Source organism: Rhopalosiphum padi, chromosome 4 (genome assembly GCF_020882245.1).
Source record: "Rhopalosiphum padi isolate XX-2018 chromosome 4, ASM2088224v1, whole genome shotgun sequence".
NCBI classification, from domain to species: domain Eukaryota; kingdom Metazoa; phylum Arthropoda; class Insecta; order Hemiptera; family Aphididae; genus Rhopalosiphum; species Rhopalosiphum padi.
Window position 1 is genome coordinate 32,630,303 of NC_083600.1, and position 24,092 is coordinate 32,654,394.

A 24,092-nucleotide genomic window follows, 5' to 3' on the forward strand; every position below is an offset into this window, starting at 1 on the left:
TAATAAACATGCACATGCTGCATATATTGTTGTTGTTGTTATTATTAGTTGAACGAACGACTATAATAATAATATAATATATAGTGCGCGCGCGCGCTTGACTATAATAATATAATATATTATTAATATTATACTATTGTAACATTATTATCGTCGTCGCATTCTTCCCCAACCCTCACCACCAAGCGACGACTCGCAATACTACGGGTGCGATTATATATTATTTCCCCACCCTCGCCACAACACGAAATAAAAAACCTCCCCGGGACGGTACGCGCACGTGAATATACATGTATATATATATATATATGTTTAAGAGCAATATATCACGTCCAGCCGACATTCGACGGCGTCGGCGGTGGGGTCGGGACCGGCGTCCAATCAGAGAACGGTTGGGCGTCGACGGATGGGCGGTCCCGCGGCGCTCCCCTTCCGACGCTCGACCATAGGTGGCGGGATCACAGAACAACCGGTTGTCGATAATTATTATTGTTGTTATTATTATTATTATTATTAACGGCCAAGGTCTCGAGTATTATCCTTATGCGCATCGTTTTTTAACACGCGTCGTAGCATAGTATGATGTGTACACGCCATCGCACGTTACCTGTAAGCGCGTCACCGCCGCCGTCGTCGAACCGACCGACCGCCGATAATATATTATAATAATACATATTATTATTATTGTAATTATTATTATTATTATTATTATTATTATGATTACGACGGCGGCGGCGGTACCTATACACCTCACCTGCTGAGCATGTGGACAGCCACCCGCCCGCCAGCCGACACGTTTAATGATGATAATTATTATTATATAGATTAAACGCTCGTATATACATCTATATAAGATATGTATATATATATATATATATATACATGTATGTAATATGTATATAGTACGCTCGACATAATAAAATACATCATACGAGTGGGGTAGTCTATGTAATATACTATGGCGATATGAATAAGCCTATATATAGTACACAGCTACGCAGTATCATATCTGTCGTGTGTGATGGCTTTTTCGTATTGGTCGTTGTAAGCCCGGTAAATTACCTGAGTTGCCACCCCCTACCAGAGTTCAACTTTTGAACACGCGATACCAATTCGATGGTCTTAAATCGTAAACCGGTGTAGTGCAGTATATATTAGAAGAGATATATCCCAAAAAAACCGTCAACGCCGTCAACTCATAGAATATGTATATATTATAATATAGTGTACGCGAGCGCTGAGCGGTATATATATTCAACGGTATTTCGGTATTATACGGTATATAGGTACCGTTTAAGCTGTGTTAAACATTAACCGATTTTAATATACGACGAAACATACAGAAAAAAAACGTCAACCCTATAGCATCTATAAAATTATACTATTATTATATATATATTATAAACACGATGTATTGACATTTTTAATACGATAAAAATAATGATGTGAAATTTGTAAGAAAAAAAATGATAATTCAAAACAATTGTTTGTATAGATATTCAAGGGCGGTACTTCCGTGTTATCTCGACTACCCAAATATTTTCAAGACTACCTAACCTACCTGCGTATACCTCCGTATAGAAATCTATTTATAAATGTATATTCCCGCGTTGTAATCTATTATCATCGTAATGTACAATTTACTACAAACAAATAATTAGTTTAGATATTTTAACCATTTTATGTCGGTATTTATTTCGTTAGTCAGTCGATAGTCGTCCCCATTATCCATATTATTCTACGTCTAGTCAATATGAATTTTTTTAATTCATTCAAACGATTGAACCGCCTTTGGGGATCGGCAAAATGACGGTGAAACAAAAAACATAGGGGAAGAGCTCGTCATCATTTGGATTCATACCTGACCGAATTTGTTTGGCGACAAAATCTTGCAAACGATCCACTATTTAACAAAATTTTAATGGATATTAAAACATATTTCTTCCCTAAAAAAAATTATTAAGCCTAACTAAATGTTTTATACTATAATAGGCTTTTTTCTTATCCTTCTACATTTTTTATGTTCCTATTATTATTACTAATTTTAATATTTTTTTAAATAAAATATTTTGAATGTTATACCTATTATAAAATGCGCATAATTATTTGGTATAATACAAAAATTAATTAAAAGTACTATGTATTATAGTTGAACACACTCAATGTTATGCAAGCTTTAAGATATCTTGTGTTTTATTTAAAATATATAAAATGATATAATGCAAAATAAAATATAGTGTATTTTTATACACGACTGAGTGAGTATAGTACCGTAAACGTGCAGCGAAAAGTTATAGTGGTCACGGGGTATATAATATATATATTAAAGATTCGGCTAATAAAATTTTCCGAAAATATTAATGCACCTAAATAAATGCTAGTTTTAATACCATATAGAAAAGCATTTATAGATATCATTTTTATTATTATTTATTGTTATATTACTTCTTATTATAAAATAGATATATTATTATTGTATAGATTTTTTTACATTGTTTTATGTTAAAAATAAAAACATATTTTCATTAAAAAGAGTATAATTTCATAATTCTTATCACATAACTATATGGACTATCTAAGCCGTGGACATCGGACGATACCTATATAACTGTCAAATGTTTGTGTTTTTTTAAAATGTTCTTTTTGACTTTGTAAATGCCATCTAAAAAGTGTTTGACCCCAACTCATGAGGGAATGAAAGCGCGCATTTCCTGCACGATCCATGCCTATTACATCTATATGCGTATAGTATACCTACCGGCCGTATACTATATTATTTATTTATTTATTTAACGCAATACTACATTTAACGAGGTGCACAATTTATAACTTATAATATTAATACCTATATAATATATATTAGTAAAGATGATAGTGTATACAAGCAAAGAAATATACGCAGATGTAAAAATATAAAACAGGATTAACATTAAATTATGTTCAAGTGTATAAAATATAACAACAAGGTAGTCAAAAACTCAATTAAATTAACTTTAACTAGTTAAGTTCATGGAGCATTCTATATACATATAGGGTGATTTAAGTAATCATACAGGGAGGGGTGTGATGATGATGAAACAGACATAAACAATCGAAAGAATCGATTATGAGTGTTTCCTATTATCAAGGATAACATATATAAGCATATAGCTGCAGGGATAAGGAATATAAAATTGATTCACTATAGGAGCGTCAACTGTACTGCTAATAGAAGAAAAAAAATATGTATCTGCATCAACACGGTGAGAGACAAGGATAGGACGAATAGTCGAATATAGTCGACAGTCGTATATGAAGTAAAAAGAACAAAGGCGTATATTATGGTATTATAAAAAACGGTTTTAGGCCAGTATAGTTGATGGCAAACCAAATACGATTGATGCGACTATAATTCCGAAATGGAGTGAACGAGAAATAAAATAGTGTATAATAAAGAGAGCGGAGATATCATGAACTGAAGGTAAATTATACTTTGGCTTTGCGTGTTTAAGATAATGCGCATATGTTATTGTATCCGTCTAGCAAACTTATGTCGTACTATACATAGCAAATTTATGTTCAACAGCTCCAATTTTGTGTGGTAACGTTTAATAGTAAATTAATAACATAAATATTGGCCTACATACAAAACTTATTTTATGGTAACAACATTATCTGTGTTTTCATTTGGATTATTTATAATAGTTAAATTTATAAGTGCGTATGAAAAGTTTGCAATTGTAAAATTTCACATACTCTACCTTAAAAATTAAAATATTGTAAATACTTTTGTAAAACACAGAATATACATACATATATCTTCAAATTTAATAAGTAATTTTAATCTATTATTAAAAATATTGCTACACAAAATTGGAACTGCAGAACAAAAATGTGTTATATGTTGTATACGTTATTAAGATGGAGAAAACACACGCGGGTGTGGCATCCTCTTAATGAAGCCCAATACTTATATATTATTATAATATGTGTACGCATACAGTGCAATTACACATTATATATAATATCTCATTATATATTGTTATCCCACTCACGCAGACCACGACGCTCATAAATAATATACGGAGTGATTCATCGAACATGCTCATTGCTCACCCATAATTTTTCTTTAGTAATGAATTTATTCAAATTCTTCAAATATTTTGTATTACTTAAAAGTGTCCCCTGAAGATACAAATTTATATTTTTAATTAAAAAAATACCCTTTACCTATATATAACTGCAAACTATTTAGTGAATAATGTAAGTAGTTTTAAAACATAATATGATGTACCTTATTTAAAACTCGAAGGTAGTTTCTCAATTATGTATATATTATTTATTATACCAAGGATAATAAGTCTTTAAAAATGGTTTTACAAAAATATAAAATAAATATAACATATTAAATCTAGTATTTCTTACACTTGGACCATTTTTACAAACTAAAAATGTTGATGGATTAAATATTAATTACTAAAATGTTCAAATCACTAAGTCCTCCATATCTCCAACCCCATTATCATGGCCCTATATTATCATCATTAGTACCTATACACAAAGTTAAATAACTGAAATACTACTCGTTCGAAGTTTTGATTCTGAGCACACATACATTATTAAAGAAAAAAAGAAATGAAACGCTTGGTGAATCACCCTGTATATAAATAATACAATATTATATATACGATAATATGTTGTAGGTACTATAGGTACTATCACGCGCGTCTCTTCTCAACGTTGTTAAATATTATCCTGTACTCGCCTGATAAATGACGCGGCCGTCGGTCGACAGTGGTGACGGTGTATATAAGGAGGCGGCGGCCTAAACGTTCATTATAATAATATATTTAATATATATATATACACTGCGAGCGCGCGCACGAGAGAGACGTATATTATATATTATATTGTAGTATGCTACAGTGTATAATATATTAATAATAATTTGATTATCGGATATAATGAAATAAAAAATATGCCGAGAATACACATTAAGTATATATATATACTATACATAATATAGGTGCAGCATATGTATGTAATAATAATAATGTATGTATATAAATATATATAGGTATTATATTGTGTGTGTGTGTGTGTGTGTGTGTGTGTGTAGGGCCCCGCCGACTCCATTGTTGTGCGCTATACGCTGATGCCGACGATGGCCTCGATAATAATATTTTTAACAACAATAATTACTGTTGTTAAACACCGGAGCGCACTCACAACTTCACTGTATACGCGTTCGGAGAAAAAACCGCATTAATCTCAACATAATATGATATACAGAACAAGTACGAATCATAATATTATATTGCTAAACTTCATTTTTTTTACTTTTAATTATTATTCAATTATATTTTAACGAGCGCTAGTGAACACTACTTTTTTTGTTTTTTATAATTATAAATTATTATTATCATCATTACTATTGCATATTAAATAAATGTATTTAATGTATGTATAAGATATGTTATACCAAATGTCGGAGTCTCTCGATTTTATTGTCGCCTTCAAATTATTTTAACTTAAATTATGAGGCCAGTCGAACCGAATAATCTCGATCATATTCGTGTGATATCATATTCGTGTGATATCATATACATCATTAAAACACTGAAAAACCTTTACGAAGTACTATAAATCCTGATAAAAATATATTATATCAAAATTGAATTTAATCTCAGTGTTTATTAAAATGCATAAATACATTTAAATGTAATGCACAGTAGGTATAACTATAACAGTATAGGGTAATTTAACTGTAAGTTATTACTAATTTGTTAGTTACAATATCTACGGTACCTAGCTCACAGATTTAAAAAAATTAAAATCTCATACATTCATTAACTCAATGAGACACAAAAAGGTATAAGTACCAACTTTGTTAGGTATAATTTATTTTAATACAATAAAAAAAATCCCATCATGACACCAATATACCTATAGGCAGTAACTATATCCTGGCCTTACAATAATAGGCAACATCTGAGAAATAATAATAAAAATAGTTTACTTATCTATACATTATTTTGGTTTTTTATATATATTATCCGAAGTTTTCTTTTCTAATTTTATAATATATATTTTTTTTTTAATTTTTTTTTTTAATAATAATATAAAATGTGATGCCTGTTTTAAATTTATAAATTATGATTTATTAAATTACCATAGCCATAGTAAATTTCTTTTTTTAGAACAATCATTTTTTCTGATTTAATACAAGTGGTTTATCTTGAAATCCATATAAATCTAAAATCATTTAATGACCTTTTAAACTATTGGTAGTGAAACCAGCAAAGTATAATTGAAGAAATAATAAATTAACGATGCGAAACAAAGTATTTAGTGCGTAAAATTTACGACTTCAGAATGACATTTAATGATTTATATTTTGTAAATAAAAATGTTATACGTATACTAGGAATATACAAGCCTATACATACATAATAACCCATCATTATAACAAAAATCTATAAAAAGTATTGAAAAACAAATATATTTAAAAAAAATCGCAATCACTTGGATATAATACCTAAACAGAAAATTGAACAAATTCGTATCTAAAATGATACACCTGAGAATATTGTATCCCTTTCTATTATATTTCTAAATTATATAAATGAGGTAAATAAGAATTGAAAAAACTATTTGTGTCATCACGTTTTAGGTCAGAAAATTTGAATCGATCTTCGATATTGAGAACAGTATAATATTTAGCAAATTTGATTTAGCTGGTATTTTGAAGAATCAAAAGTAAAAAAAAATTAAATAGGTATACTTTTCTTTATAATCAGGAAAAACTAATTAATTGAAGTTAAAATTTTGACTAAATTTGACATTTATAGAAAAATAACAATTTTCTTCTACCAATTATAAACATTAAATTATAGAAATTTGAAACTTATTTTTAATATGCATGTTACATATAATTATTAAAAAATATTCAAACTAATTTTAAAATAATTTATATCACGAATTAACAAACGTATAAGGTACGTATTGATATTGACTTATAAGTTAATAATAAAAATAATTAAATACCATAATAATTAATAATACATAATCAATGCAATGTCTGTTCAATAACAATAATTTTTTTTTTTATATACTTACAATGTTTATTATTGAATTAAAATTTAACACATCCACTATAATAGAGATATACATATGTTTGACATCTGTTAAAATATATTTTATGATATTATTGTCTACAATTGCGTAGTATACAAGTATTATTATAATTAATCTTATATAGATATACATAGATGTACATAAAATAAAGGCAAATACAAGAATCAACAATTTTTATAACGTAATTCTATCACTTGATAATGTATCATAATGATGGATTAAAATATATTATACCAATATTTGTTTTGAATCGATTTTCTGTAATTTGTGTAGTTAATAAAATAATTTAAAATATCCATACGATAAAATATAATATTATACACCACGGCATATGCGTAAATAAATTATAAACAATAAAACTATTATATTTATAAACTTATATTTACACACATTGCAGAATTTGTGTAATGCACTATGCGCTCAGGTCATTTTATTTTAAAAATAAACAAAGAATCAAGCCAAATTACTATACACATGTAGGCTAATTATATAAAATCAGTATTTATCATATATGTTATACTGAATGAACGAAGATAGTATATTGTCTATATAATCACTAGTGAATGTCAACATTCACTGAGCCACAAATTTTTGTATAATATTTTTAAATTTTAATGTTTTAACAATATCTAATTTAGAGCAAAATGCGTCGCTTACAATCTTAATACGATTTTCATTTATTATGGTACATAATCATAATTAACATAAATTAACATCACTATTCTTAATAAATAAATTTAATAATACAAAGCACATAATATATGATATTTGGAATTTAGGACATGAAATAAAAAATCTGAATATTTGGAAATATGATCTTTATACTTAAAATTACAAAAATCATATTTTCAATACATTTTTAACTAAAAGAGAAAATTTGGGTCAAAGTATTTGATGAAACCAGTAGATCGAACAATAGGTGTACAATACGTCAATTATAATTTCCAAATGAGAAGAATATTACCATTTATATTCATCTTCTTATAATACAGCAGTTTAATATTGTCACAAATAAATTGTAAAATTATTAATTTATAGACACAAAAACATTTGAAATATTTGAGTTCCAAAAAGATTTGTCGGCATGTTCACATACACGTTTATCATATTATATACGACTCGAACAACACATACACAATGAACAGTCGTGAGAAGAAATCTATACAGAAAAAATAGAAAGAAATATTAATGGTCAACCCTTTGTGAAAAATTCAGACCAAAAACGAGAAAAGGTATCCGGACTAAAAGAAATAATTGCAAAATACATATTATTAATAGCATTTTGCAAAACCTGCTGAGATATTCATGTTTATTATATAGTGCACAATTGTAAACCGATCCTTAACTCTTCCGACAATAATCCCATAACGATATTATTTATCTTTTATTATGTCGATATATGTTGTTCATTTGGGTTTAGGGACAAGTGGACACGAAAGAACATACAATATAATAATGGTTCTCACAAACTCGCCATGTATGTTGTGGGTAATTTGTCGATTTTTTTTAAGGGAAAAGCCGCTAATGATTGGTCTTTTATTATCGACAAGAATTCTTCCCTCGACTAAGGTTAATAAATCAAATTCATATATACGAGTACACACAGACATGTCACGAACCTAACCCCCGCTACGTATTACTATTTGACTGACCCATGTTTATTTTATGTGGCTGAATTAATGACAACAATCCAACACTTGTATTGTATACGCGTTGGTATCGAATTCAAAATCTCTTGTAAATACTATTTATTATTTAATGTTATTGAATAAAGGTACTGAGTATAATATATTATTATGTTTAACTATGTGTATATTAAAGTTTAAAACAACATTTATTTATATTTATAAAATAAATATATCTTTTTATTTTTTTATATTTAACTTAATATATAGATTATAGGTACCAATTTCAAGTAAAAAAAATTCACATTATATATGTCTTTAACAAGACAATACTCTATAACCTAACGGAAAAACGTGGTATCTCATACTGCAAACTTACTTAATCATATTGTTAACTTTAAAAATCATTTTTATATCACTATAAAAGTAATTATTATCTCAAATTTTAAAAGATCTTTAATAAAAAAAAAATACACAACCTGTTACCACTGTAACAAGTAGATAGGTAGGTAGGTACTGCAAAATATGAAATCTCAATTAAAATATCATTATCCACTCATTATTAAGTTTATGTATCTAAATTATTATTATAAAAATCATTATATTATTATTATGAAATTTTGTACAAGCATTATTAAATAGTTTTAGTTTTTCTTAATTTGGGAGTAAGTATTGTGCAAACAGTTCTCCCCCATGAGACGATAACATAAGAAAAAAAAAGAAAAGTTTTTCTTGATTATAAATACTCAATACGGTCACTATAATAATTTATCAATATAAAATATAATCTAAATTATATAAATTATTAAATTTAGATTTAATAATGATAAGAAATAATAACAGAAGTACTAATTTTATATAGATATTTTATTATAACAATTAACATTTAAATAATTAATAATAAGTTATTGGGTTAAAAAAACAACTATTATACTGTAACACAATATTAACCTATATTAATACACTATAATTAAATAATTTTACCTTTACTATTATATACTTGATTGGTTAAGTTCTTTATTTTCAAAATGTTTTGAATTTTTTACTGAAGGTGTTTCACTCCAGAACTTTATTATTTAAATTTTACTCATTTTATACATTAAAATGGCACAGTGTTAGTTATACTACTAGTTATCCCTATTTAATTTAGGTGTACTTAATTATATCTTGTAAAAAACAACCCATAAAATATATTTTTAGATTTTTATCAGGGAGATTGGTATTATATATATAATTAAAAAAAAACTTTTAAAAGGAAAGTAAAAACAATATTTTCAACACGTAATATAGTCATTAATATAAATATATAATTTTTCTTTTGTTTTATCCAAATAAAATGTTACGAGTACAATTTAGTTTAAAATGAAATATTATCACCACGTACAACATATTTTACTTAAACATTAATTTTTTTTTTTCAGATTTATTAATTCCTAGATCTAGTGATATTTTAATTTTATAGTTTAAAATATATAGTTAAAAGATATAGAAATGTTTTGAAGAACATAAAAAATACATATTCTAATTTTTATTTTGTATGATTCATTTATACTCATAATAGATGCGTATACCTATCGCTAATTTTCAGACACACGAGTGCATATTTTATACAAATATTTGCAATAAACATTTTCGTCTAAGAAATCATTATGGATCTATAATGATTCTATTTTATTCATAAAATATTATTTATATACACATATATATATATATATGTGTGTGTGTGTGTGTATTTTAATGCACAATAGTAGATCTTTGCTATATAGTATTTGTGTATATGTCAAATGCACCTCATCATTGAATAGGTCACTGTTGGGTCACTGTAATGGATACGATCAATTTGAATTCAATCGTAGGTGAATTACAAGGAAAAACGATTCCTAGTAAAGATGGTCTGTCAGCCTAAATATGCTACAAAACATTTCACTATATTTTGAAGAATTTCACCAAAAATTGAAATACAAACTTTTATAAAAAAAAATTAATGTGGTTTTACAATTAATATTTTTTTTTTTAATCCATGTAATTAAAACTTATAAAAACATTGATAAACATTGTCAAACCTTGAGAATAAAAACTTAAAATTTAATGAATTTTTAAATTTTGACTACAAAATAGTAATAGGAATTTATATTTTTACAGATTACGTCAAAAATGAAGTTTACGTGAAAGTTTCATAGTGTACCTAGTAGTCTAATAAAACTTAAAAAATAGTTCAAAATATATAATAAATGGCTCTAAAACATCAAAATAATTTGAATATCTATTGAAAAAAAATGTCAAACATTATTAATTAATAATGTCAAGCTTCTTCGTTTTCGAAATACTAGGAAATTCTATTTAAGCTCTTTCGAATCGTCAGATGAATCCGTTTAGGTGCAGTAGTGTAATTCACCGTATTTTTGCATATTTAAGGCATTTTTACATCACTCCACACAGGAACCAAAAATTAATATTAATTAATAACAACATCAATAAAACAATTACAATATATTTGGGAAGGATAAATTCCAATATTAATAATTTATCATAATAATTATGTATAGAGTCAAATAATTGTACCTATAGGTACTAGGTACATTTCAAATAAACAAATTTAATTAAGTTTAGATCCTAGACAAAGCGACAGACATATTGATTTTGAAAAAGTTTTTTTTTTAATCTGAAGATAATTTCCACTAAAAAAATGTTCTACAGTGATCAATTTCAAGGAAAGTTTCTGGACGTTTGGTAGCAAATAAGGTATATAGTGTAGGTACATTGGTGGGGCAAAAGTAGAAATTTAATACCAGTAATTTTTAAAATAATTGAGAAAAAAATACAGACATCTTTAAAATTACAATATTATTATAAAAATAATTATTTTATATAACCTCGGTTACCAAAAAGTTATACTGTTACGCTCAAAAACGTTTTTCGTCGTAATTTATCTTTGAATCCAAATTTAACACGTCTATTGACCTACTCAAACGAAACCTACTTTACAGCAGAGTGAATATACCTACCTACTTAACAGCTTTTTTTTTTAGATTAGCAAAATATTTATTTAAAATTGTATTTATTATTTTTTACACACATTCTATGAGTTATTGTTTAATTTTTGTCTTACATGTATCTAAAAGTTTTACATGTACTTACAGTACATACTATATTAATAAAATCTTTAATTTAAAATATTTTACTCTTGAGAGATTTCAAATTTTTAAAATATGTTTCATTATTACTATACTATTAGTACCTACTTAAAATCGTGTATATACATATATTATGTACTTATAATTAATTTAAAACTGAATTTTTGAGATTTTAATTAATTTTAAGGTTCTTTTGGGAATTTTTGCAGGTTTTTTAAGTTTTTTTTTTTACATTCAAATCACAGTTCTAATAATAATTATATATAATATTACTAGTGAAAATATTAAAATAAATATACAAATAAGTAATTATATTCGTAAATCTTTAAATACAGTTTATTATACATAAGTTTACTATAATGTTAAAAATAATTCAATTAAATGCGTTTGTTAGACCGAAACAACTGGTAGGAATATGAAAATTATATTATAAAATATTATTGGCAGCGCTATCTGGTAGAGTATATCAAATACTACGTAATATTATTAGTTGTGAAGTGTATAATAAAGATAGCAGCATTACGTATAGCTTCTAATTCAAATGTAATAAAAAAAAAAATTCGAAGATTACAGACGATGACTTCATCTATGATATCAACACTAAGATATTTTTATTTATAAATAATAATTTTTATTGTTTTTTGGTTAGTTAAAAATTAATAAGTACTCCAAAGAAAAGCTACTAAACAATAAAAATATTCCAATTTTATTACAAATTATTCTTTTGTCATCTAATATTGTTATTGAAAATCATAATATATTATACCTTATTTCTTAATAATACACATACCTAATATGTTTTAATAAAAGTCTTGAATTTATGTGCAACTAATGCGTTAGTTTTATTTTAATTTACGCCGCTATAATTACGAAACCTTTTTTCAGTTAATGATAAAATAATATAATATACTCAACAAAATAAAAATATGAAATATCAACTTTTATAACTTTAAAACATAACGATACACCATACAGGGAGGAATAAATCAATTGAAATAAATCGCTTACCTACTGAATATTATATTTGACTGAAGAAAAGAGTGATAATTCATAAATGAAATTACATATAATAATTTCTGAATTATAATTTATTGTAAAATTGATTCATTAACATAATTATCACAACTTATAATGAATATTTACAGGATGATTTACTAAGCACGAGATCACTCTCCTTCTATATTTTATTAAAAATTGTTAACTTGCAGTTTATCGATTATTTAATCAATAATTAAAGTCGTTCCGGTATTGTAAAACCTTCATTATTTCACATTTTAACTTAATCTAAATTGTTTATTATAATTACATACTTAGAAACAGCATAGGAAACAACCGAACAGCCGATTGGTCAATAATTAGTTATACGTGTAACTTTATAAATGCAATTAATTAATACCAAAACATTGCTTTCCAAGCACAAAGTTCGTTTCACGTATCAAAGAATTTAAAACGAAACTTCTATTTTGCATTATCTTAAATTTTATATTTTTAGAACATTTTTTTCTGTAATTCTTGGATCATTTTTAATTTTAGTACATTTTTCGTATATTTTAACCCGATGGATAATACTTTATAAAAATATAAATTACAATACACTACAAAATAGACAAAAAAATGTAATAGTTATTTTTATTACGTATTATTTATGATTTACCTAAGCACCAAACAAAAACGACGGCAACTGCACAACAGTCTAAGAAATAACATTTTCGTCACACACAAATGCAAATATGTAAATGAATATATATATATGTATGTATGTATATATATATGTGTGTGTGTGTGTCATTTTATTTACAACTTGAATAAATTGAAATAATGTCAAATTACGTGAATTAAAATAATGCAAATAAATTTTTATTCAACACCAACTATATATAAAAAACAATTTTTGAAAGCATTATTAAAAGTTGTGAAATATTATTATTAGTGCATTAAATCGTATTTTTTTTAATCGTTTTCTTGTCTTTTAGGTCATTTAATTCAGCCATAGGTATATAAGAATTATAATTATTATAAATCATTGTATATGTAATAAACTATTAACCTGTGAGCTGAAGATATTATAGGTATGTAAAGTATGTGGTATGAACAGTGTACACCTGGTATAGGTGCTTAACTTATGACAAAAAAAATAAGCACAACGATAATATTATAATAAGTATAAATATATATGGTTTTGAAAAAAAAATTTGGTATTCTATTATAGGTACAACTCACTAAGTAAATAACATGTGTATGCAATATGTGAAGCCAGTTGCAAACAAAACGAGGAAGATCACCATGGCCAGTAGAGTTCATAAAAACGTATTTCTACAAAATGCCCCTTTCTTTTATAGTAAGTAATATTTGTTTGTCTTACACGTTTCACTAATTATTTTAGTTAATTTTGTTCTGAAACATTATACGCTTAATAGAAACTTTTCTTTTTAACTTATTATAAAAGAGCAATAATATAAAAAAATATCTAGTTAAATTGTTTAAGACACCAGAACAGTGAAAATATTTGAATATAAATATTTATATATTCATATATTATATGTAAGTATTTAACTAAACGCGATCAAGTTAAGTATTTTTGCAATCTTCTCATCAACATGAATCACTTTTACACATAATATTGGCCAATCTAATTGTCTTACGAAGATTTTAAATATGAATTACGAAGAATTATTTTAATATTATGGAGGATCATATTTTTAGATTTCTTTTAATAGAATTTATAGTTGTATTATAGTTTGAAGTAAACAGACTTGCCAATTTAACACAAGGTTACTTAAATTACCTATATTAATTGTTATATTCAATATATTTTTAAAACAATTATTCATAAGCGTACAAATTAAAAAAAATGTATATTTTTTATAGGGTAGTAATAAAGTTCAATTATTGTTATTATTATTATTATTATTATTTTGATCAATGATCATAATAGTTTTATTTTAATTTACTACAAATAATATATAATTATCCTGGCGCTAAAATGATATAATATTTACCTACGATCTATAGCATATATACTTAGTCCAACATTTTAAAATATTTGTCATTTTTCGTTACTAAAAATTAGATAATTAAATAGATGAAAAAAAATTGAATTGAATAATTTAATATTATATATTATAACGAACTAAAACATAAAATTTAAATTGCTGTATTTCTTGAAAATATTTGAATTATACATTTTTATGTTTATATTTTATTTTTTTTATATGGGTATTGTTTTTTGTATATTAGGTATATAATTGTCTTGTTTGAATAATGTACAAATATAATATTAAAAAAAAAAAATAATGTCAAATTTTTAATCATTTTTAAATGCCATCTCGACAACTTAAAACGATATAAATTAAAATATACTAAGTAATTAGCTGAGCTGACAGTAATTGTTTTATACATTTATTCAAAATATGATTTTTGGTATTTTTAAGTATACTTAAAAACCATATTCTTAAATACTTAGATTTTTACACCATTTAAGGATTGCCCTAAATTGAAACAAACTTCTTATTTTTAAATAATAACTAATATTTTTTACTGTAAACTATTAAACTGGTTATTTTTGAGTAAATGTTTAAGTATAAATTAAAATTAGAACGAGTAGTTTCGAAATTATTAAACTTAATAGTGATAATTCGCAATAAAAAAAAAAAAACATTCAAGTGTAACTAAATTAATACGACTCTTTTAGCATTTTAAGTTTATAAAAATTATTAATGTATAATTATTACAACATTTAATATTATAAATATTTTATACTTGATGTAAAATGATTATTAAGAATTACTATTCTTAGTATCTATATAATTTTAATAACATACAAATCTTTTGTTCAAATTTTGATCTAGATGCATCGCAGTTTTCGGAAAATTACACGTGTTTAACAAAAAAGGGAAAGTTTACATCATACAAACAAATAAAGATGTTTTTACTGTGAAATGGCACTCCTTTAAAAATGTAATAAATTTAAGTATCTAAAAATATGGTTTTTAACTATAGGTACTGAAAAAATCCAAACAACAGAATTTGAATTAATTCGTTAATACAATTTAATAAAATATAAATAATACAAATTACTAATTACAAATATGATAACCGTATAATCGGTAATTTTAATGAAGCTTTCGAGTATAGTAAACAATATATACTAAATATATTTACTGAATGATAAAAAAAGAGAAGTAAAACATAACCACACAAGAATAATATAATATAGTCATAAGTAGTCACAAGTAAAGAGTTGTACCTGTATATCCACACACCTAATTTGGATATACCTAGCTACAAACTGTGCATCAACTGCACATTTCGTTTACATTTAACAAATAAATATTGAACAAATAAAAACTCACCTCTGGCGCAAGCATAAAAACATCTTCAACAATATCTGTGTCAAATACTCTATCCACATCATCGTCTTCATTATCGTTTTCTTTAGGTTCAGTTTTTACAACTTGACCACCCGAGTCTTGCTGCTGCTGATCGTCTCTGCCATTCTCGTCACCGTCCACATTAAGCAAATATGCCTCTATATTTGATGGATATCGATCGCCATATCTACCCAACGATAACAATTCGTTTAACAGCCATTGTCGATCCAAATATCGATCAACACTTTTGGGGTGGATTTGCGTTAGTGGACCAAAGCCATTTGAATAGCTGTCGTCGCCCCATTGATCTAAAGGCCCTACTTCTATTTCGGCCGAAGGTGCCGAAGGCCATATCCCAAATGTTGGCCACAGACGATCGTAGCCTATAAGACTTAACAGCAATGCCATCTGGAGCAACTGCTCCGAAAATCCTTTTTTAATTCGCAACATGATTTTTTTCTTATGTCTCTGTCAACAGATAAAAATTAAGAGTTAAAAATAAACAACATAACATAGTCTAAAATAATATTTACATTTTTATAAAAAAAAATCTTTATTACATAATAAATATAATATACATACTACATAGTTAACTAATACACGCATAATTTTATTAAGACTAATACATAACGACATACACTATACAACTAATATTATTGGTAACATATATTATTGGTAGACCTAATATAATACATATTGAATTTTATTTTTTTATAATTAAAAGTTTTTTTATATTAAACAACATACCTAAAGTTTCAATAATGAACATCCATTGAATTTAATTCAGCAAAATATAACATTAAAACTTTAAAGGATAAATTAATTATTAACTTACTTTACCCCAATAATATTCAATAATACAAAAATGAAAAGAAAAATATAAATACAGTTAATTGAAGAAAAAAAACATATAAGGCAATTTTGAATTTGCTCACGCACCTTGAAAGTTGAATAAACCTTCAATGACTCAACCGGTTGTGTTTCACTCCTTATGCAGCTAGAATTGCTCGGAGCTCGTGAGACATATTTTGAGGGTTATTACTTATTAGTATTATTATTTCGTCATCAGTTTCAATAATTTATGAAATATAATTTGCATTATATTTCTGATACAAGTGAAAATATTTTATATACTTAAACAACAGCCAATAAATAAATTACGAATTGTTTTCTTGAAAAATATAACAGACTGCAAAAATTACTCAATTCTTAAGCGATTCCTATTTTAGTAAATTTTATCTCCAATATAATAGATTTTAAATTCACAAGTAAAACTATTGTTATGACAATAGGCCTATTTAATATACCTAATTAATAACCTAATTAATAAACTAAAAAATATATTTATATTATATTTGATTTTATACTATTTTATTGATATTGAAAATCATAAAATATAAAATAAACCATTTTATTAATGTAAATCATGTTATAATACACTTAATTTGAAAAGTGATTCGTACTAACCATTTTTAAATCAGGTTTAACAACACAGATGTCCTTGATAAAATCGTATACCTTAATAGTACAACACTGTTATAAGGTATTGATGGTCTAGTAGCTGGAGCGTTGTGAAAATAAATAAACATAAAATAGTAAACCGACAAATAAGGAGTTATTTTTTTAAAACATTATATTTTATATCGAATAAAAAGAAAGTGTAGCAGAAAGAAGTCAAACAACGATTGTTTTCAAATTAGCCGTTGCAACAAAGTACATTTTAAGAGAACGACGTACACAATTTTGGCAAAAGTCCCATAAGTGTGTGTGTTATTAATTGCGTGAGAAAAATTTACATTAGTGATGATCACAAGTTCGTTGATCTAGAAAAGAGACAAAACAATATAAAATTTTCAAATTTTCAGGTCATGGGTAATGTATTTATAGGAATAGGAAATTTAGTCAATTATTTAAAAAGAACTTTTAAAACTTTCTGTGCCAACAAATGTATGTAAATTTATTATATTTATTATATTTTGTATTTATTATGATTTTATGAATTTGTTTAAAAATAAAATCACTTTGTTCAATATCTGTAATGCGGAAATTAATGACAAATCTACCATAATAATTTAAATTAAGTAAAAAGAGATAAATATTCTATTTATACTTGGATATATTTTATTTAAAATATATCTATTTAAATGAATAAATAATTTAAAAATGCTTAAAGTACTGAATGTTAGAATCTTAACTCAAAGAGTAAATTTATATAATATGTAATGACTAGTGAGTATAACTAAGTTTTTTATTTTTACGATACCTACCTCGATACCAACTGAAAATCTCTAAATCGAGATAAATGATTAAATAAGTAAAAAATAACAATTAATAATGAATACGAAAAATAAAAATAATTATTTAATTATTTTAAATTCCTTCCTACAAATTAGACAGCAAGTAAATTTGCTGTAATATTAACTATAGATATAAATAAACTATAATTAATTTGCGGTACAAAGATTTGCTATGTTATGCGTGTAAGACAGACCCATACGGGTTTTACGTATTCAACTGTAATTGACCATTATTCAAAAAATATCTATTTTAATTTATCTTTAGAAATATTTAACACTCATATTCATAAATACTGAACACATATTATACGAGTATATTATTTTAATGAACTAACATCTTACTTATAATTTATCTAATTACCTGATGACTGATCAAAGCCCCCCCCCCCAACGGGATAATGTTAAATAATAATACCTATACTTTATAGTCTATAGTATTAAGTATTGACGCAGTTTTTAAATCGTTAAATGAACACCAAAACGTAATTCATTCCAATTCAATAACTTGATATAAACAAGTAATCGTATAACTAAAATCAATTATAATGTTGAATTGTTGAAGATTTTCAGAATTAAAATACTAACTTAAAAAAATAATTGATATAAAATCTGAATAAAGACGACACTAAACAACTTCGTATGTTATATAAACCCCAGATTCTAGTATCACAGGTAATGCTGGTTTAATTATTTATTTTATAATAATTTCATCTGAATTCTTTAAAAATATTTAAACGAGTTCAATAATTTAAATTACCTAATCCTTGTTTTTCAACTAAACAGAGAATTAAACCCATGATTAATTACATAATAGTATATTAGTATACGATTATAAACCTAGTTGCCACATATAGTCTCTATAATATAGGTAAAAAACAAAGTTTGTAAACTCATTACTTTTGTATATTAATTAAAATATTCAAAATCATTACACAGTATACCAGTATACATAATTTATTAATTTTTATAATGAGCTTTTAATAACTTATTTTTTATTTATTTTACTTATGGTACTATACAGATTTATATCTACGGTCAACATAACACTTAACAATTTATAATATATGTGTAAAAAAAGATTTTGTTGTTAAAGTTAAAACAATTTACAACTGAATTTTATTTTGAAAAAATACTTTTGAAATTGGGTGTTTTAATCAAACAACTATCAAATTTTCAAAAATTGTCCAAAATGTAAAAAGTTTAATATAATATGCTAGTTTATTGTTCTACAGTTTATTTCATGATTTTCCAATTAATAACATTATATCTACCTTGCTGATTATACTAATGTTATAACAACTAAAATTGGGTAGGTACTAAAAATAACAAAAGATATCATGATTATACTATCATAGCCTCTTTATGGTCTAAGAATATATCATTATTATAAAGTTTAAACTATAAACAGTATAAACCATATTACATTATATAGGTGTATAAAAATAAAGTAACCTCAGAAGTTCCCAAATTATCAAAGATAATAAAAATTAAATCAAATTAATATCAATAGTTGGTCAAGAATAAAAACTACTCTGTACCTACATAAATCCGGAAAAACTGAAACAACAAATATCAGTAAACAGGAAAATATATTTATACAACACCAGTTTTTGACATCAGTTTTATTTTATTTTTTTTTTTTAATAACCATCAGGACTTAAAATTTTTACAAAATATTTAAATTAGCATTTTATAAAAAAGAAGATGGTAAAATTTTCAAAACATTTTGATTCCGTTTAAGCTATTTATAAACATTTCTTAGAATCATTTTGTACAATTACAATATTATATAAATTAATTCAAATAAAACATATTCTTTAGAGTGACCTATTCAATAATAAGTTACAGAAAATACACTTAAAGTTATATAACAGAGAATTTTCTTGTTTTGCAAGCTTAAAATAACTAAAATATATTATTATACATCATGGGTATTAATATTTTATTGTTTGGTATATTGTATACATCATTAGAACAAGTCAAAGACCATAGTCTACAAATGATTGTTGTAATATATTATGTTAACTGTTAACAAATACTGGTTATGTTATACCTACAACATTGAAGAAGAAACATTTACATGAAATTTAAGTTCATTGTTCAATACAGTTCAGCAACTTGGCACAATATATGAATTATACAAATATTAAATGCATAAACATTAAACGTATATATTAACAAAGTCTAAACAGCATTTTGTTTACTCGTATTTTATTATATTATTATATTAATTTATTTTAATTATTATTACTAAAAACATTTCTAAAAATCTAAAGAAAATAAAATAAAAATAAAAACTAAGATTTTATCTACAATAGAACTGTCTACTAAATCTTTCTATCATAGCGGTAAACTTGTCAATATTTTTGTAATGACATTTTCATTTAATAGATATATTTAACATTTTAATATATATATATATATTTGTTTCACTCTTATATAATACTTGAAAAATCTGCGCTTATGATATTCTAAGTACTTATTTAAAAAACATATTTTTTACTATATACAACTGAAAATCTAATTCTAAATCCTGATTAATACTTACAATTATATTATATTCAACAAAAAATATTATTTTTAATTTTCATTAATGTTTTATTATGATAAAATACATTTTGAAACAAAACAATTTATTAAAAAAAATGTTGGTAGATATGCATAGTATATTAGAAACATTTATTTCAAATAATAACATGCTGGGTATCAATATAGATTCAGTTAATATAAAAAATGAGTAGACAATAACAATTTTAACTATTACTTGTTATTTTTAAACATTATGAATACATAAATCAAGTATATAAGTTATAAGTACTTATAAAAATGACATAAGTAGTACTGATTAATAATTAAATAATAACCCACCCACTATTAAGCCTCAATTACTGTTTAATAATAACATTTTTCTTCATTTAATAAAACAAACAAAATTACTTGGTTGAGATTAATATTTTAAAATTCAAATAAAATAAATTAGTCTGTACTTAAAAATTATAGTTACCAACTAAAAATTATTAATGAGGAATAAAAATCTTAATGTTATTAATTATTATGAAACATATAAATTTATAATGATAATTAAAGTTAATATCCAGTTTTTAAGAAAATTAAAAAAAAATTGAATTATCTAATTAATCATAATTTCTATAAACAAATTAAACTTGTTTGCTGAATTCGATTAAAATAAAATTAGATTTCATAGATAATATCAGTTAAAATAGACAATAGCAAATAGTTAATATAAATAATGTATGGATTAAAATAATTAAAACCAATTATCTACTTACTATTTAGTTTTTAGTTACAAAGACTTGATTTCAATTGTATGTTTATAAGTAAATTTAAAATTATTTCAAAAACATATAGAATGTCATACTCGCATGTTTTGTATCTGCTTAGAAATGGACAACATAGCAAATCTGTGATCAGCAGATCCAATTTTGTGTTGTTAGCTTAAATATTCAAATGAATTAATCCAATATCAAAATGAAGAGTCATAACATTTATGTATTGTCTCATTATTGTTTTATAATATTTTAATTTTTAAGCAAGTTATGAGTGCTTAAAAATATTAATATTAAATATACCTACTCATAACTCACTTAAAAATATAAATACAAATCCAATAAAAGAACATAATAGTACAATTCACTCTAATATACAAACTAGCAATACAGTATTGGAACTGTTGAACTTAGAGTTTGGTATGATATGCATTATTAAGATGAAGACACATGAGAATATAATGTCCTCATAAAATAATTAAAATTAAAAAGTAGGTATATTATTTTCTTGTACACAAACCTACCAGAAAAAAAATGGACATACAAATGTCTTGATAATATTAGTATAAATCAAAGTCAAAATAATTAAAATATACAACCATAAATAATACTTAATTCATTTTTTTTTTAATTTAAAATATTAGGTTTTATTATTATATAAAAAATTAAGTAATACATTTAGGAATAGGTACAAATTACAAACAATGAAGTTAAGAGTATACGTCATACCTACTAATAAGAAACTACATAGCAGGAATTAATAGATTACTAAAACAGAAAAAATTTTGAATATTGACTTAAAAGATACTGCTATGATAACTGCTTAAATTATAATTTAATTAAAATGAATTTATTAATGTTAAATCACTATTTAATTGATTGCATAAACGTTTGATTATTGTTAATATTTTTAATTTATAATAACTAAATACTTTATATTTTCCTCGAAATGTATATTAATATACAATAAAGTATGAAGCATTTAACACCTGTAGGTATAGTATAAAAATAAGGATTAGGTACTAAGAACCTAGATACTAAATGATTGAGAACTACAGATTTTATTTTTCATAAATAATATAGTGTTGTATTTATGAGATACATTGATAAGATACCATTTTAAAAAATGTACAATGTTCTAAACAGACCTAGTCTAACGACTAATGCTAAAATAATAATATTAACATGGTAACAAAACAACAAATATGTTTTGATTATTATGTAACCTAATTTAACAGGTCATTGTATTCGTTAAGCAGGAAATGTGTAGTGCTTGCTACAAATTAAAAATGAATGACGACATTTGAGTACCTATTGAAACTAGTTGTTTATGAATTTATTGATTTGAATTTTAATCTATAGTAAATAACATTTTAAATAATATTTTATTCAATTGAGATATTTCATAATTTCTAATAAGTTTGTGTATAAGGACATAAAACTTTTAGGTATACTATGTATACATAGAAATTATAAATTAATACCTAACTTAACTTCAGTACATAATAATATGACGTACCTACCAAATAAAATGTAATTAACATATCAGCGGTAGCATAACTGTTTTTCCTATAAGACCACCACCTTCTATTTACATTGTCATTCCATAAATTAATGTCATCTTATTTTATTTATTATATAGTCACATTTGAACAATTTTTAAGTGTCAGAACCTGTTTAAGGTAGTCTAGTAAAACGTTCAAAATAAAATTTTGTCCACTACCCTATTATCAAAGAATACTCAATATTAATCCAATACCACATTAAACATTCTCATTTAGAAATGAATAATATTATATCAACCTGCAAACATATGGCATAAAGTATATAGATCATAACAATGTGTGACCAATGGTGTTTGGATAAATTTTTTCTTATAGGTATTCTGATGCTGTGCAAATACCAGTGATATATCATGATGTTCAATGTGTACTTTAAAATCATTCCTTAAATAGGAATTAAATAGAACATTTAAAAACAACATTATCTTTAGACTTCTATGATGTTTCTTTGATCATGACACATATTATGAAGTTCAATATACTATAACATTAATAGCACAAGTATAATTTTTAAGGAAATAGTTTCTTTATTTAATTAAATCTATAGTTTTAAAATAATTCAGTAATTAAACAACAGCATAAAATAAAAACTTTGCAAGTCAATAATTATTGGGATAGTTACTGAATAAGATCAAAAATAAAATATACTTTATACAAGTATTAAAAAATTAGCAATTAAATATATGAATCAATGCTACTGT

General features: G+C 24.6%; 1 protein-coding gene across 2 annotated transcripts in view; it reads right to left on the minus strand.

Annotated features, from left to right (window-relative positions):
* Nucleotides 1-24,092, minus strand: part of LOC132931003 (segmentation protein cap'n'collar) — a 92,523-nt gene that overhangs the window by 67,762 nt on the left and 669 nt on the right. Inside the window, exons 1-2 of one of the 2 annotated variants that reach the window (XM_060997173.1) lie at nt 17,713-17,877; nt 16,228-16,713 (exon numbers count right to left, since the gene is read on the minus strand). In XM_060997173.1, the coding sequence (XP_060853156.1) occupies nt 16,228-16,713; nt 17,713-17,715 (489 nt within the window). In that variant the 5' untranslated portion in view covers nt 17,716-17,877. Of the gene's footprint in view, nt 1-16,227; nt 16,714-17,712; nt 17,878-24,092 lie in introns of those variants that run through there. The other variant, XM_060997174.1, reaches the window with a different exon arrangement.